We start from the raw sequence: 17,358 nt of genomic DNA on the forward strand, positions 1-17,358 counted from the left end.
AGGACTGGAATAAAGCTTTACACAATAGAAGGAAAGTTATGGAGTGGGTGGGAGTGTAGAACGTGACAAAGAGGTAGGTGATTATCTATGTGGGTGGCAATGTCTCAGCTTCGGTCCGAGGCAAGATACCGAGTTTAGGAACGAGATAGTGTCCCTTTAAAATACAGGGACGATACATTAAAATGAAAAGGATATGTAGCACCATACTTTGTACTTCTCGAAAAAAAATTATAAAGACGGACAGATATACAGACAGATAAAAATAACTTTCTATCACTATCAACCTTTAAAATTGTCCATTCTTGTTTCCAGCCGGTACGAATATTCAGTACGTCTTCTTTACATACGTCATTATTGCTATAACATTTTATGACTGGCTAAAATTTGTGGGCTGCTAATATTCGATTGGTCAGCGCTACATGCGTTGTGTTGTCTTTTTTCTCTTCCGACGGCAGCGTGTCTTAGTAGTAAGACCATGGCTTCTAGAGTTCTTGTTGGAGTGAAGAGAGTTATTGATTATGCTGTCAAGGTGAGAGCACATAGTTTAGTATTTAAGTAGACATAATTTTTTTCTGTTTTAAATTGTTAATGGCAATACTTGATCTTTTATTTGCGTGTTTTGTTTGCTGTCCTATTTACTGTTAACTAGTTTGACCTTCGGTAAACCTCTTGCTTGGGGGCATACCTCGGGCAATATACTGGTGCTAATCATCCAACTTTGATTAACGTTTACGTGTGTGGAATGATGAAGTAAACTACAAATTACATTGGATCAGTTTTCCTGTGTGAGTGGAAGTAACACTTTCATCGGTCCAATCCAGACCTCTCAACTGTACAGATTTTTGCCTTATATTTTTGGTCCATTTTTCATAAAATTGTGGCCTTCTGGCAAATTAGTGGTAAATCATTAAACAGTGAAGTTAGAAAACAATGATAGACATTTGAGATACTCTTCAGAATACCACACTAGTGCAAAACCTGTTATTCTATCAATTTTCTAAGTCTGTAAGAGCGTTTTTTCAAAAGTGTCCCTATTCGTACCACTTTTTATGGCTTTATCCAGATTTTTTTACTCTATGAGGTTGAGAGGTATGGTCCCAACTGGGAAATGTCAAAAGTGTATAGCTAATATAGCGATGCGTATGAAACCCCCTTGTCATACTCAGCCCACAATCAATAACTGTATAATCACAAACGTTTTATTTATTTTTTGCTAGCGTTACTTTTTGCTATTTTCAGCATTTTTATGGTGAAAAATCACCTGTATAGACGTTCTTAGACCAGAATGGAATAGTGTGTACTTTTGATTCAATTAATTCAGGTGGTCACATTTTTTGCATTCCAGACGTGGAACATTATGGAGATAAGACAAACCATATAGTCCAAAGAACTGGTGTTCACTTTCTTGCCAAAATAAAAGCTAACTTTTGTAGAATTTCAGTTGTTTCTGTTGTGTCATATATTTTATTTTATATTTGTTTACCGGGAAAGTCTGACTGGAACAAGGTCCATTTACAGCAGAGGCCCGGTGAGAAAAGCTCTCTAACATAACACTAGAAGTACAACAAATGACAAAAAAAAAATTTCTGTACAGAGGCATATATACAATCAGAGCTCCATGTCATAATATGACACCACAAAAATACACTAATGACAGACAATTCTATACAGTCAAGGAGATTTTTTGCACCTTAGTTTGATTTAAGCAAGCTTTGTAAATAGATAGCAAAACTTTGAAATACCCTATTGGTAGTACAAAGCATAAAAATTAAGGAATGGAATCTGGAACATAATGCTGTTTGGGAGATATGTCATAGTGTGAGAAATAGTTTGTAGGATAGTAGTTCCTGATAGGGAGTATTTGAGTAGTACAGAATAGCTGAGGTAAGCAGAGGAGATGAGGTGTGGCAAGTTAGGAGGAGAGCAGAAAAGAATTTATGCGATGCAGGGACAGAGCCATGATTGCAAGAGGTGTGACTTTAGTGATGTCTTGAAAAGTGAGATGGATGGTGCAGAGGAGATACTTTGAGGGAGGTTATTCCAATCCCTGGCAATGGTGTGGGAGAAAAGACCTTTCCCTGCAAGTGTTTATTGGCTTTGGTTATGCAGAGAAGGGTTTTGTTGGATGAGCGTAGAGGGCAATTTGCAGAATATTGGTTTAGAAGTTGGTTTAGGGCTAGGGTTTTCTGAGTGTTCCTTATTATGTTGAAGGTGAGGTCTAGTTGGTGATAGCTAATTAGCTGAGGGAGTTCTAACCACTGTAGTTGCTTCAGCGCAAGACAGTGATGACTTCTAAAAGTGGAGTTGTTAGCGAATTTTGTAATTTTATTGTAACATGACTCTAGTTTGTTTTGGTCTGTTTTCCTGATATGAATTGGGATTGGTGATGCATACATTAGGGTAGACAAGAAGTGCGTTTGGGCTAAGGAGATTCTACCTTGGTCTGATAGGAACTGTTTTTGTATAGGGTTCCTAGTTTCTTATGTACCTTTTTGATGGTTTGTGAGATATGGACATTAAAGTTTAGATCGTTATCTAGTTTAACCCCGAGCAGCTTAGTGTGAGGGGAGGGGGAGATTGTGGTCCCATTTTTGGAGGTGATAGTGAAGGTAGGAGGTGAGGATTTGGATTTATTGGGGGTAAAAAGGAGTAATTAGGTCTTGATGGGGTATAGAATGAGTTGGATGTCAGTAATCCATTGTTCCATGGAGCAGAAGAATTCCTGGGTAAGCATGTGAACAGTGGTTATGGATGGGGCTGAGCAAATTAGGGTGGAGTCATCTGCGTACTGTGATGCATGCAGGGTGGAAGTATGTAGTTTGGTAGTGAAAATGGTGAATAATAGAAGACCCAGTAGTGATCCTTGTGAGACTCTATAGTAGTTGGTAATAGAGGTGATAGTGTACTTTGCCATTTAACTGATTGTTTTCTGTCCGAGAGATAGGTTTTGTTTTCTGTCCGAGAGATAGCTTCTAAACCATGAAGTAGTAGAGGGGGCGAAGGATAAGGTTGACAAGAGTGTCTAAGAGTAGGTTATGTGAGACTATATCAAATGCTTTTAAGAGATCTAGGAATATGGTTGAGACAAAATTGTTGTTTCTTGGTTAATCTGATTGGTAAAGGAGAGTAGAGCAGTGGTTGTGCTATGGTTTGGGCGGCAACCATGCTGTGTGGGGGAGAGGAGGTTATGTGAGGATAAAAAGTGCATAACCTGGGTGTGAAAACTTTTCTCCCGAAGCTTGGAGAGGGGGGACAAGATAGCAATTGACCGGTAGTTTGACGGTTCATAGGAGTTTCCGCCTTTGTGAAGGGGAATTATATGTGATACTTTCCATCGATGGGGTACATAGGTTTCTTGTATAGAGCGGTTTATAAGAATCGAGACAGGGTAGGCTAGTGATTCTGCAGCTAATTTTAGAACATTTGTGGGTAAACCATCTGCTGCGAGTGTGGTGGGTTTTAGTTTAGAGAGTAGTTTTTTAACTAAAGAGGTTGGTACAGATGAGTGTGTGAAGGTGGGTATATTAGTTTGCTCTACAGTTGGGGTGGTGGTTGTAGTGTTCTTGTTGGGATAGGTAGGTAGTGCGAGGATAGATTCCTTGAAGTGATGGTTGAATTCTGAAGCTATGCTTTCATTATCAGAATTGTTGTTGGGAGATGGGATGGTGGTTTTGCCTGGTTTTATAAGGGTATTGATGGCCTGCCAGAACTTTTGGGGGTTTCTAGAGTGCTTGTTTAAGAAGTAGTTCTTTTTTTATCTACTTTTGTTTGGGTTTTGGCCTTATTTATTAGTTCTTGATATTTCTGTCGGTCATGGATAGTGTTATTCTTTTTCCAGCTTTTCAAGGCATTGTCCCTGGCTTTTAAGGCTTTTGTTGTCCTATTTGGCCATGGGGCATAGTTAACTTTAGTCCTGAGTTTCCTGATGGGAGCTGGTATATTTAGTACATTCATAAAAGTGGTATTAAAAAAATCAACTGCCTGGTCTAAAGGTAGAGTTTTTAGTGGATTCCAGTCCTGTTGCTGGAGCATACTGTTAAGAGTTTGTGGATTGACTTTGTGCTTGTCCCTAGTCTCCCTGAATAGTATGGGTTTGGGTATTTTTGTCCGTTTACGAAGGAGGAATGTGGGGCAGTGGTCACTCAATGTATCAGGTAAGCAGCCCATATGATAATTTTCTGTGGGGATATTAACTAGTGTCCAATCTAGAATGGAGATTTTATTGGATTTTTTTGTCTACTCTGGTGGGTTCTTGGATTAGTTGTGAGAATCCAAATAAGTTAATAAGGTTTGAGGGGTTGTTGGAGTTGCAGGCTAGCCAGTCTAAGTTTATGTCGCCTAGCAGGATGGTTTCTTGGGGTAGGTTGATTGTGGCCCATTGTAGTATCTCTTCTATTATAAGTGAGCTATTTCCTGGAGGAATATAACTACAGAGGATGTTGATTCCCTTTTTGTTTTTAAGGGACATAACCGAGCCTAATATCTCTGCATTCTGGAATTTGGGAAGTGGGGGTTTTAGTGGTTGGAGGTTTAGTGTATTTTTAAATAAGATTGCAACTCCACCTCCCTTTTTTGGTACCTCTGTCTTGCCTTAGGATGTTATAGCCTGGGGGAAGAATTTCTTCGTTTTGTGTGGCAGGTTTTAGCCAGGTCTCTGTAATGGTTAGTATGTATGGGGAGTAGTGGAATATGAATGTGTGTAAGTCATGTAGTTTGTTGGATATGCTCTGTGTGTTTATATTGATAAGTAGGTCTGACTTGTGTTTCAGGGATAGAATTGGATTGCTTGGACCTGGGTTGGGGTGTATGTCCCCTGATTTTCTGAGGTGTTTCATATGCAAAGTTTTCTATGCAACTATTAGTAGAAACTTAGAATGTGTGTGTGTGTGTGTGTGTGTGTGTGTGTGTATATATATATATATATATATATATATATATATATATGTATTATATGTAATATAATAATATATATATATATGTGTATCTGTGTGTGTGTGTGTGTATATATATATATATATATATATATATATATATATATATATATATATATATACATATTTATATATATACAAGTGTGTGTATTATGTGTTTGTGTCTTTCGGCTTTTCCCGGTTAGGGGTCGCCACAGCGGAACTCCGGTCCGCTAATGATTGGTAGTTGATTTTTATGTGCCGAGTTACCAGCCCTGACGCACAACCTTCAACGAAGGTATGCCCATTCATGCATGTCTCCACGCAGAAGACGCTCTAGCTGAGAATCGAACCGGACAGCGTCTTACTGTGAGGCGACAATGCTACCGGAGCACCACCACCGAGGGATATATGTGTATTATGTGTAATATTTTTTTTTTTTTGCCTTGAAATGGGGCATTGCATTTATTATTTTTCCTGCCAACCCCCCCCCCCCCCCCCAGGACACAGTTGACCAAAATAGGGACTGCTCTATGTAAAGAGGGACAGGTGGTAATAATGTATGTTCTAGGTTTGTAGAGCTTGTTTGTTTTTGCATTTGTTAACTAACTCAGTAGGCTGGTATACGACCGTCTTCAGCCACAACTCAGGCCTTGTATGAACTACAATCATATAATGGGCATTTATTTATTTTTATTGGGAGCAGTATATTTCTCTTAAGTGTTTTGTATGTTAATGTGCTCAGCAGTAGTGCTCCTCTAGCCTGTATTGAGAGACTAATGCATTTAGCAATAATGTTACAGTGCTATATTTTTGACTGGTCACATGTATACATTTATGTATTTCTTCTCGGTGGTTTGGAGTACTGTGGAGTTTTATGTCACTCCTTGAGTTGAAATAAGCCTTTATTTACTATTAATTCTATATGTGTATGGATATTTGGATGTTGATCTAATGCACGATCAATGTATCTTTGTGATATGATATCGGATAGTGTGTTTCTTTTGCGTTCAGTTATTGCAATGCTTTGAGCCTTTCTGAGACCATATGAGGTGCTGAATAATACAACATTCATTTTGGTGGTATTTATTCGCTTTCTTGTTGTTAATTAGTTCCAAAGATGGATAAAATCTGTTCTTATTTTTTGGTCGTATTGGTTAAAGATTAATCAGACTTTGTGATCACTGTATTGTCTGCATATGATGCAGTTTATTTGAGAGAGAAGCCAGGGTAGATCATTAATGAGTAATAAGTGGTCCTTGTACAGATTCTTGGGGAACTGCAATTGTGTGGTACCAGATCGAGAATATCTGCCATCTCCCATTGTGAAAGTTGGATAGTTTTTTGAGTAACAGGCTGTGTTCAGCTGTCTCAGAAGCTTGCTTTGTAAATAGCTGCTTGACTCCAGCTATAATTCTTTTGTCCATATTATTGTATATTTGATTTGTTAGTAAGTAGTCAAGCAGCTTGTAGTCTGATGCTGTATTGAGGGTGAAACTTTGGGTATAGCAAGGATCAGTGCATGCTGTAAACTAAAAGGTATACTTTTGATTGTGTGACAAGAGATACAGATAGACCAGTGGGTGATGTAGGTATTGACTGCCAAGTTATAATTCTTGGATAGATGGTACTGAATTTGTGTCTGTAATTTCATTTTTTTCAGCAGTTCCTTCACTTGCATTTTGTTAAAAATAGAATGGAAATATTTCTGCAGAGGGATTGTAGGTTGTGGAATCCGAGCTTTCAGAAAGGTTAGAGGGTAGCATATCAATGCTCTGAAAAATAATTTCTGCGGGGCAGTCTCAATTGCTGTTTTAATTGGTAGTTTAGGAAATACCTCATCTGCTGTAGAGGGTAGTATATCAATGCTCTGAAAAATAATTTCTGCAGGGCAGTCTCAATCGCTGTTTTAATTGGTTGTTTAGGAAATACCTCATCTGCTGTGATGTCTTAATTTATTCTAAAATTGTTTTGGTTATTATAGATATTTTGACTTTATATTTCTCATTTGTTCCACCTTGCAAGTTTTGCTAGCTATACGAACGTTATAACACAGCACTAACTAACTTTGATTTGTCTTTTCAGTTCTGGGCTTAGTCAAATGGTGGGTGTTTCCTTGAACCCAACTGTAGCTTACCACCTTTCCAGAAACAACGACTTTATTTAGTCAGTCACTACCTTGTAGGCTTGAAGGCATTCCACAGTCACCTGTTAGGAATAGCAACAACTGTATGGATTATAACAACTTCAGTAGTTATTAAAAGATTTTTGCACAAAGCACTTACAGTTTTGCTGTATTGAATCCACTGCAGATCTGTTTTTATGTGGATGATGGCAGAGCTTGATACTGATACTTCGTATCAGTTTTTACATACATCACAAGGAGATGTAGCACTTTCATTTTGAATAAGGTATTTAAGGAAACTGATTACTAAGATTGCTTTTGAAGTCTTCATACTGCAAATAATTTCATTGTCACTTTAAGCTTCTGGATATGTTACTGTTTTGCTTATAAACTGATCTGAACCTTCACGAGATGTTAAACTGAAGTGACATATGCTTGGGTTTATGGTAGCTGGGTTGGATGGATGTAAAATATTATGGTACCTACTGAAAAGACTATGGTCCTTTATTTGTATTCTTTTTAAAATTTATTTACACCAATATTATATATGTTTACGTATTCCATCACCAACATTTAGAATGACCAATCACTCTGTTTTTCCACAACCACCATTTGATTCTTTTTATAATTGCTGGAAAGACCCATTTCCCATTCAACATTTAGTAAATACTTCATTCCAAATAACCCATGAAATATAAAATATAATTTTATCTATTCTTATTATTTTCTCTTTTTTGATATTCTTATAATATCCATACACTCTCATAGTCACATTATTTCATTTTCTTTCGTATTTCCAAGTTTATAGATTAATGCGATGTTAACTATCCCTTGTGGGTCATTTGTAAATTTTCTTCACATTCTGCTGTTTCCTCTTCATCACAATATTTATTTTTATTTATTTATTTAACATTTGTTTACCGGGAAAGTCCGACTTGGAGCGAGCCAATTTTCATTGGAGGCCCAGGGAGAAATGCTCTGGATGCATGTCTTTGTGACATGGGAGAAAACCAGAGCACCTGGAGGAAATCCACACAAATGCAGGGAGGACATGCAGACTGCGCACATAAGGCACCGCAGCCGAGAATCTAACTGGATAACTTCTTGCTGTGAGGGGAAAATGCAAACCAATGCACCATCGATAAGCGAGGTCTTTCTCTTTCTTCTTGTAAATTTCCCATGGATTACTATGAAATGAGTAATCTATTGTCTTTTTGTAGCATGTCTTGCTTTTTTCCATCATCAGTCACTGTTTTCCACATTCTTGTCTTTTCTAAAGAATTTTGAATTTCTTCATCATAATTTTTTTTCTTTTATTAGATCTGACATCTTCCCATATATCTTTATATTTATGATCAAATATCTTTCCCACTAGTTTCTCCCTTTCGTTTATTCCTATTAATATTTTATATAAATTTAAAGAAACTCCAAATAGTATTGGATTTATCTTAAATCACCACATTCTTTATAACGCTCCTTTTTTCACTGGATTAAATCTCAAACCCCATATAAAAGAAAATATTTCCATTATGTCCTTTTCATATATTTTTGGAATCATAAACAATTTACTAAATATACCATTTTATCAGCACAGAATTTACAAAATTTGCTTTCTTTTTGTAAGATAATTTGTTTTCCATAATGATATATATATTTTTTATATTTCTTATTACATTTTCCCCATTGTCTTTTTATTTCATTAATGCCAAACTGTACTCCCAAAATGTTTTTCAGTTGTAGTAAGTTGTCTATCTGCTAGTTACTGCTACCTAATCCTTGACTTTTTTTTCTTAAGGTCCATCTCTATTCATTTTAATAATGCTATTAAATATTGAATTACCTCTTCCATCCAAAATGCATTGTTTAACGACTATATTAGCTGCATAGGCCGTTATAAATGGATTTTTTACACATTTTCCTATTTCATATTCTGCTTTTTTCATCTTACTGTTCATTTGACTGACAAATTCATAATGAAAATGTTACTCATTGGACATCCCATTGTTCATCGATTAGTATTCTCACTCTACTATTTATGTAAGCAATTATGCATAAACTTTAAATTTTCTTAGTAGTATTGTGGCTATCGACAGATTTCCATAATTCTTCATGCTGTATTGTATCAAAAGCTTTATTAACATCTCCTGCCATTAATTTTACTTCTTGCCCTTCTTGCATAATGTCATCTACTACTTCCCTTATAATCATTTCTGTCTTTAATACTGAATACACTTTCTTCTATTATATTCTGTATTTTTCTCCATTCTTTTATGTATAATCTTTCTAAATATATTGGTCTCCAATTGTTTTCCTTCTTTATTCCCTTTTTCTCATAAAATGTTGATTACACTGCAAATCTGCTTATACTTAAAACCACCCATTTATTCAAAATCTTTACAAAATAAGCTTTTTGCCAATTTGTGGCTCTCTCATACAATTCATTACTAATTCCATCTAAACCTGCTAATGGATCTATATTAACATTGGAGGGAATTTAATAAAGCCTACACGGACTTATTTGCTCTGTAGGCATAGTGGCACAGTGCTTACACAGAAGTAAGCAGATGTGCAATCCAGTAAAAGGAGCTGAGGGGCGTGCACGAGCGTGCAAACACAGTAGTGTCCGTATATGCAAATCACCTCATAAGCAGGTGAAATGCATGGAAATGTGGCAGGTAGAGTGATAGAGCAAGCAGGCAGTCATGCGCACCCCATGTTGTTGTCTGTAATGTGCACTGAAACATTCCGTGTACAGGATGTAAAAATGGCACCATGGCATGTAAAAGCATAGTTACAGTGGCAGAAATAGTATAGAGGACACAGATATGTGCAAAAGTAACCACTGTGTGTCCAAAACCATATGGAAAATAATTTTATTTTTTTTTAATACCCTGGGTATGTTTGCGCTTCCCGCCACAGTGCACAAACATGCCATTATGGAAAAAAAATATTGTAAAAACCAGAATTTGTGAGTATGTAACAGTAATGCATTACAGAACCCTTTGTGGAGTATGTACAATGTAGGACTGCTGTGGTTGCTAATGAGGCAGGGCCTGAAACCATGTAGTTACCAGGTACTGTGCACGGATCTGTATGCAAATGACCTGGAGTTACTGAATATCACAAATAGCTATCTGTGTCCGCAGATCCCATCCATGTTGGGACAGAACCATGTTGGTGTCCACAGAAGAGTTAGCTGGAACCAAAGGAGGGGGGGGGGGTGTCCATAAATATTTAAGGTCATTGGAGCACAGCAGCACCTGTTTGCGTGGCGTGCCGCTTTGCTCAGCAGAGGGGTGTGTCCGGTGACTGCTAAGCTTTGTTTACCTTAGGGGCGTGTGTTTCAGTGACTTTCAGCATGTTTGCGCGGCACGTGCCTGTGCTGTGCTGAGCATGATCTTCCATGGGGGCATGTCTGCTCACTGTTAAGCTGTGTTTATCTGTGCAGTGCAGGTTTGAGTGGCTCGCCACAATTCTCAGCAAAGAAAGCTGTCAAAAAATGGCTGAGACAGCTAATTGTATATTAATTACTGATGAGCCCTGTTTTACTTAAACTAGGGCCATTAAACCCCTTAATGATGTACTTGGTAGGTAGTATATATCATATCTAGCCAATCACACAGGCTACATCTACAGCAGAGCACTTTAAAGTATGCATCTACCCCACAATCTGATTTTTACCCCATACTCTGCACCATTGAAGTACAGACTTGGTAATTTTAACCTAAAGAATGCTAGGGGCTGCTGCAGGTCTGCTACATATGTATGTGCTAGATGTTGAGGTCAATGCAGCTGCTGCTGATTTGCTGACCATGGGCCTAGGCTGAGAAGAAGAGTGTTCAGGCCCAGGGTAACCAACCAGGAGCTACATGAGCTGGAGATTGTAGAGTACTACAGAGTGTACAGGGACATACTACAACAACTCTGAGCTCTGCCGACATCAACTCAGACCCAGAGCCAACAGAGGGGAACCCATCCTAGTGGAAACAAAGGTATGTGTAGACCTTAGGATATTGGCTACAAGTACTTTCCAAAGAACAGCTGGGATATGATGAGGGTCTCACAGCCATCTGCTTCAGGGTACTCCACCAGTTCCTGGATGTCATGCTACCACATGCCAGTGAGCACATTTATTTTCCCCACACCCCTGAGGAGAGGGCCAGCAGTATGCGGCTCTTCTACCATGTAGCACACTACCCTGCGATACTGGGTACCATAGATTGCACTCATGCACATCAAGGCACCGACTAGTGAAGAGGGTAGAATCTGTCAACTGCAAGGGGTACCACTTCATCAACTGCCAGGTCATGTCCAGTGCTCTGGGCATTATCTTGAATGTGTATGCTGGCAGTTATAATGACTCCCATATTTGGCACGCATCACAGCTGTACCACATTTGCTGAGGGGACCTCCCACACAACCATTTACTTCGGGATGCTGGCTATGCAGTGGAACTGTGGATGATGACACGCATTAGAAATGCACACCCACCGAAGAACGCCATAATGAGTTACATGCACAAGCCAGGAACACCATAGAGCGTGTGTTTGGGCTGTTGATGTCACAGATTCAGTGCTTCGATGTATCTGGTGGAGACTGCCAGTACTGTCCAGCCACATATTCACAGTGTGTGTGCCATGCTACACATATGATCTTGCGGAAACGGCTGCTGCAGGATCAGCAAACGCAAGGGATTCGCAGCCCCCTACAAGTGCCTAGGTCACCACAGCCGCACCCACAAGGGGACTTGGAGGAGGAACCCCCTGAGGTTTTCCCTGTAGGCAGAAGTGGGCATGCCCAATATGCTCTGGCCTTGGTCAAGAGACCATTCATAGCACATGCATTAACAACCTATGGCCTTAGGGACTGACACCTTACTCCGACTCGCATACATATTAGTAAAAATTATGCCAGCCAGCCCACTCAAGCTGTACCTCGCCATGTATTGGCTGTGAACTGCATTCATCATACAGAGTTAGCCCTGAACTACAGGTCTAATTGCTGCATTCGCAAGTTAAGTCACTCTCCCTTGTAAGGGGTATTGCAGTATGGTAGCATATGTATGGACCTGCCACATGTATGCAAGGGAATATAGTGGGCTATATATAGTGTGCTACTGGGCTACTTGCAGATATCTATAGTGGGTTACTGGACTACGTGTACAGATCTAACAGCCACTTGGGACAGCAGGTACTTTGCCAGTATGTGCTCCATAATAGTCACTAGGCTACATGGCTGTAAACTCCATGACAGTATTCCAGACAGATACCAAACAGGTGGGTCACAGGACAGTCGCACGACTGTCTATGCCAGCAGGGCATAGACTGGTCATCCCCCACCCCAAACACATCAGTGTTCCCATACAGCTGTAACAGTAAGTCTGCAAAGATATACCAGCAGACCAGACAATTCCTCGATCTTGTTGATAGTGTGTGGAGGGAAACCTCACTGTCTGGCAGCTGGTGTGGCTCAGTGGGCCAGGGAGAGTAGCATGTGTGATGGTGCTGATGGTTCCAATCTGGCATTGTCCAACATCTTTTGCATATGAGGTACTTATGTGGTGCTAGTCCCACAGACTGTCATAACCCCTCAGTCTGTGTTACTGCAAGAAAGCTGCACAAAGCCAGAGTGAATGGGGGCACAAAGGGCCATACCTACAGCAGACATTAAACACGTTCTGATGGCTAGTATAACAGCAGGCTGCAACAGATCAGACTAGCTGCAGGATGTGAAGGCCATCACTTAAATGTCAGTGGATACAACAAGTCGGTGACTGCTGTATATTAATAGTACCGGCAAACCACAAATGTATGAGGAACACAGCAGACATATGGGGTGAAATGCTGGACATTCTACAAAAACATGTACAGGGAGAGGTATGCAGACTGTCACCCTTTGTGTGGTGTTTAATGATGTACCCCAGTTGCATCATAACTCTCAACCTTTCAGAGCAGGAAATCTGGCCAAATAATGTGAATAAAAGTAGGACCAGGGTGCACAACTAAGGATAGGTTTAAAATATTTGTTCCTACAAATGTAGAATGTTGATAGAATAACAGGTCCTGCATTAGTATGACCCTCCTGATGTGCATGGGAGTCTGAAACTCAAATGTCTGCCATTATTTATTTACTTCAGTCTTCACTGATTTGCCACTAATTTGCCAGAAAACCGCAATGCTCTGTGAAACGGGCCAAAAATATGAGGCAAAAGTGTATCTGTGAAGCTCTGTAGAGTTCTGAAGTTTGAGTCGTATATTAAAGTTAGCAAACAGCCGTGGAATGCCTAGAACAATATCATGCAACTGCAGTACTGTGGTAACAGGTGCAGCAGCCAGTGGCCTGCAGCACACAATAATCTCGGATTGAAGTAAAGGTGGTTCTGACCTGGCGTTACCTTGTAAGTGCTGACAGTCACACTGGGCATGCTCCTACACATAGCTAACTTGAGCCCAAGTCTGTTGCGTCTACTGCCCAAAGACCTGCTATGTGGAAATATTTCTGTACATACATACAGCTACGTATACATATCTGTCTCTCCCTATCCCCCTTGCGCTTGATTAGTATCTTTATCAGTATATGGCACATAAATAGATGATAATACATAGACTCCCCACATATTTCTACATAACACATTTACTTTACTTAAACACAACTACACTGAGACATCCCTGTTATACACATTTATATAGATGTGGGCAGGGATTTACGAATATTACCACATACCCCTGAATGCTGGGGTTATCTGCACATACTCATCACAACCGCTGTCCTGATGGCACCAGACCAAGACCACACCAGTACATAATCCACTCACCCACAGACCCCTGAGCCTGCGGGCTGTCACCCTGCAGACAGACATGGGTACGCAGGTGGTAGAATGTACAGTGGGTGCAACACATCTTGGACAGGCCATATTGCCCCTGACCACATTTCTGCCTGTCAAACTGCAAACAGCCACATATGGCCAGACTGGTGCACACATAGCAAGTGTATTACCAGGTGTCTCACCCCTAGGACACTAGATACAGTAACAATACCAAGCAATATCACTCTGCAGGCCACACATGCTGTCTAACACAAGGCCACTTTGTGTACTCTCCACAAGTACTGTGCCTGCATCAACCTATACAGCAGACATAACCTTTGGCATGTGGGAGATGTACTGTGAGCTGTAGTGTATAATACTAGATGGGGTAGGAGTTCTAATCTCACATCCTCCAACTGTGTGTGAGTGTGAGTGTGAGTGTGCGTGCGAGTGAGTGTGCGAGTGTGTGTGCGAGTGTGAGTGTGTGTGCGTGTGTGAGTGTGTGCGTGACAGAGTGTGTGTATCAATATATCCCTACACAGCACTATGGACATGCCAATATGGATTGTCTCTGTGCAGTGGTGTGCATTTTTTAGCTCCCTCCTCTACAAGGCCTGCGAATGTAATCCAACTTAAGAGCATTCTCTGACAATCTAACAACAGATAAACTTTGTGATGCATGTGATAAGTACTGCAAGTTGTAGTGTGTACGACTAGATAAGTAGGAGTTCTAATCTCACAGCATCCAACTTTGTGATTTGTGTGTGTGCGTAAATATATCCCCATGCAGCACTTTGGCTATCTTTGTGCAGTGGTTTTATGCCTACTGACTTGCTGCTGGCCTCAACATTGGCCTCCGTTACAAGGCCTGCTGATGCTGATGTCATCCACCTTAAGAGCACTGGCTGACAGTGTAATATCAGATAAACAGAGTGGTGCATGCGATAAATACTATGAGTTGTAGTGTGTAATACTAGAAAGGTAGGGGTTCTAATCTCACAACATCCAAATTTTGTGTCTGTGCGTGTAAATATGTTCCCTTACAGTACTAGAGACATGCCCATGATGCTACCCCTGTGCATTGGTTATGCATTTTATGGCCCTGTGACCAGCCGCTGGCCCTAAATTGCCCTCCTGTACAAAAGCATAATTGATGTCCGCCACCATCTAGAGTTGTAAGTGGAGAATACTCAGATGACATGATGACATGCATCAAGGGTAGTAGAGTGTGTCATAGGGTATGAAAGCATGATGACGCTGACTGTCCCCGACACACAGTTCTACACATATGCAATTAGCGAGCCATGCACGTATACTGGCATACCTTGCTGACGTCGCATCTCTGCTGTGCTGCCTTGCTATCCTGTGCCGCTGTATTGCTGCCATGTGTTTGTAGTTGAACTGCTCAGACTCATGGGACAAAAACATACGCGTCTATGAGACACGTCATTCTGTAACACTACCATCAGGCAAAAAAATACACAACGTTTGATGTGTAGTCCTGAGACATGCCAGCATACAGTACCTGTCGTGGCCAACAACTGCCGTGGCATAACACTACTGCACTACACAAACACATGTAAAGTTATGTAGTCACCCTGTGTATCAGACACATATATGCAGATCCCCGCATCAGTGGCATGGATGGCAGGGATGTGGTGGAGGTATCATCTTTTAATTGCCGGAACCTATGTTCTGAGAGACTGCTTTCCAATCTATCTGCAAATATACAGAGCTGAGTGTATTTTTTGGTTTTAGAGTTTGTACTGTCAGTTGTTGCTTAGACCTCTGTTGAAACGGTTTTGTTCCACCCACCTTCCCTATTTTTGGCTTGTAGTTTAAATTTGGTGGCTTTTGCAGTTGCCCGCCCCACTGTAGATTTGATCTGGGACACTCCCCAGTGTGTTAGCTTGCACTGCATGCGAGTTGTTCTTACTACTGTTTGTTTTTGCTACTTTTCTGTAAAAATAAATAAATAAATAAATAAATAGAAAAATAAAACCTGTAACACCTCTAACAAGTGTTCCAGATACAGATTTGCTGTATCCAGGACTGTATGTAAGCTTCTGAGCCCCCCAAGCTTTTTTGTGTTGGAAGGAAGTCTTCTAGCTTATCAATGGGAGTGGTAAGCACTAGGCAACCTGTCTACCACATTAGGAGTGGTTCTGGCCCAGAAATTGTAGTTATTGGCTGTTAGAGCAATCTCTTCCATCTATCTCAACTTTCTGATTTGAAAGCCTGCATTTGCACTTGTTTCTGTCCTGTAATTCGTTTAGTGCAGATACATATTCTTAGTTTTAGCACTTAAATTTGTTTATTCGTGCACAGCACTTGTTCAGGACTTGTAAGCACTAAATAAGCTACTAATTACTATAGCACTTAGAGAAAAACGGCTCTTGTACTCTCCTCACTTATCTAGAGGAAAATAGTTTTTTTATTCAGGCATGTCCAAGGGTCAGCTCCCAGTGTTGTCTCCTGTCTATCTGATGAATCTGGACATCTTGAGGCAATGTAGAAATTGCCTCATGTACACAGACAACCCTCTCATCCTACCACCCAACACTACAACCTGTGAGAGATGCACTTATCTAGCCAAACTGGAGGTAAAGCAATTGCCAACCAAGACTGAACTTGGCAGTCATGAGGAGAAGGTAAACATTTGCACCACACCACACTCATCACATAGTCTCTCTAAATCTACACCACCAAAATCCACACATTAGTAACACAAAAACATTCATGGAGGCTCTCAATAATAATCTGTGCAAGCAACAGAGACCTCCAAAGCAGAAATGCAAGCAACCTCCATCCCCCAACACAACCCAAATGACACACAGCCCACAGACTCAGGTTGCCACTCAACCACAGCCAACAAGACAAAACAATGTACCCAACACAGTAGTCATAGTTGATTCTATAGTCAGGCACACTGATGTCCCACTCACCAGGCTAAACAAGGAGAAGGTTACTGTCAGCTGCCTGTCGGGTGCAAGGATCCGCCACATAACCCACGCACTTAGGTCATTCCACAACAAGTACACATATGACTCTGTCATTGTCCATGTTGGTGTGAATGACCTAAGACGTACCTCCCTGGACTACATGAAAAGAGACATGGAAGAGCTCTCCGATCTTGTAGCCCAAACAGGTATGACCCTAGCCCTGAGTAGCATTCTGCCATCGCCCTGAATGATACCGCAGTACAAGGACAAAATGATTGACTTCAACAATTGGCTAAGCTTCTGGTGTCATTCTAAGGGGATCCAGTATCTGTCTGCTTGTGATGACATGATCGACAGACCACGATGCTTTGCCACAGATGGCCTGCACCTGTCGCCCCTGGGATTCTGGATACTGGCTAAGGCTCTTGCTGCCCCTATAGTGCCTTTTTTAGGCAAGGTTCAAATAACAATTTCACCACCATAACAGGCAAGCAAAAACTGAGGGTAATGCTACTCCGTGCTAGAAATCTAAATCTCAAAATGCACTCACTCGAGGCACTCCTTAAAATGGAGAAC

The 17,358-nt window shown here is 40.5% G+C and overlaps 1 protein-coding gene across 4 annotated transcripts in view; it reads left to right on the forward strand.

The window, feature by feature from the left end:
• The first annotated feature begins 427 nt into the window (after positions 1-427).
• Positions 428-17,358, forward strand: part of ETFB (electron transfer flavoprotein subunit beta) — a 347,620-nt gene continuing 330,689 nt past the window's right edge. For all 4 annotated transcript variants that reach the window (XM_044080496.1, XM_044080493.1, XM_044080495.1 and 1 more), the window contains exon 1: positions 428-529. In XM_044080496.1, the coding sequence (XP_043936431.1) occupies positions 476-529 (54 nt within the window). In that variant the 5' untranslated portion in view covers positions 428-475. The remainder of the gene's footprint in view (positions 530-17,358) is intronic.

This window comes from Protopterus annectens, chromosome 8.part0 (genome assembly GCF_019279795.1).
Source record: "Protopterus annectens isolate FY-2018-M chromosome 8.part0, PAN1.0, whole genome shotgun sequence".
Taxonomy (NCBI): Eukaryota; Metazoa; Chordata; order Ceratodontiformes; family Protopteridae; genus Protopterus; species Protopterus annectens.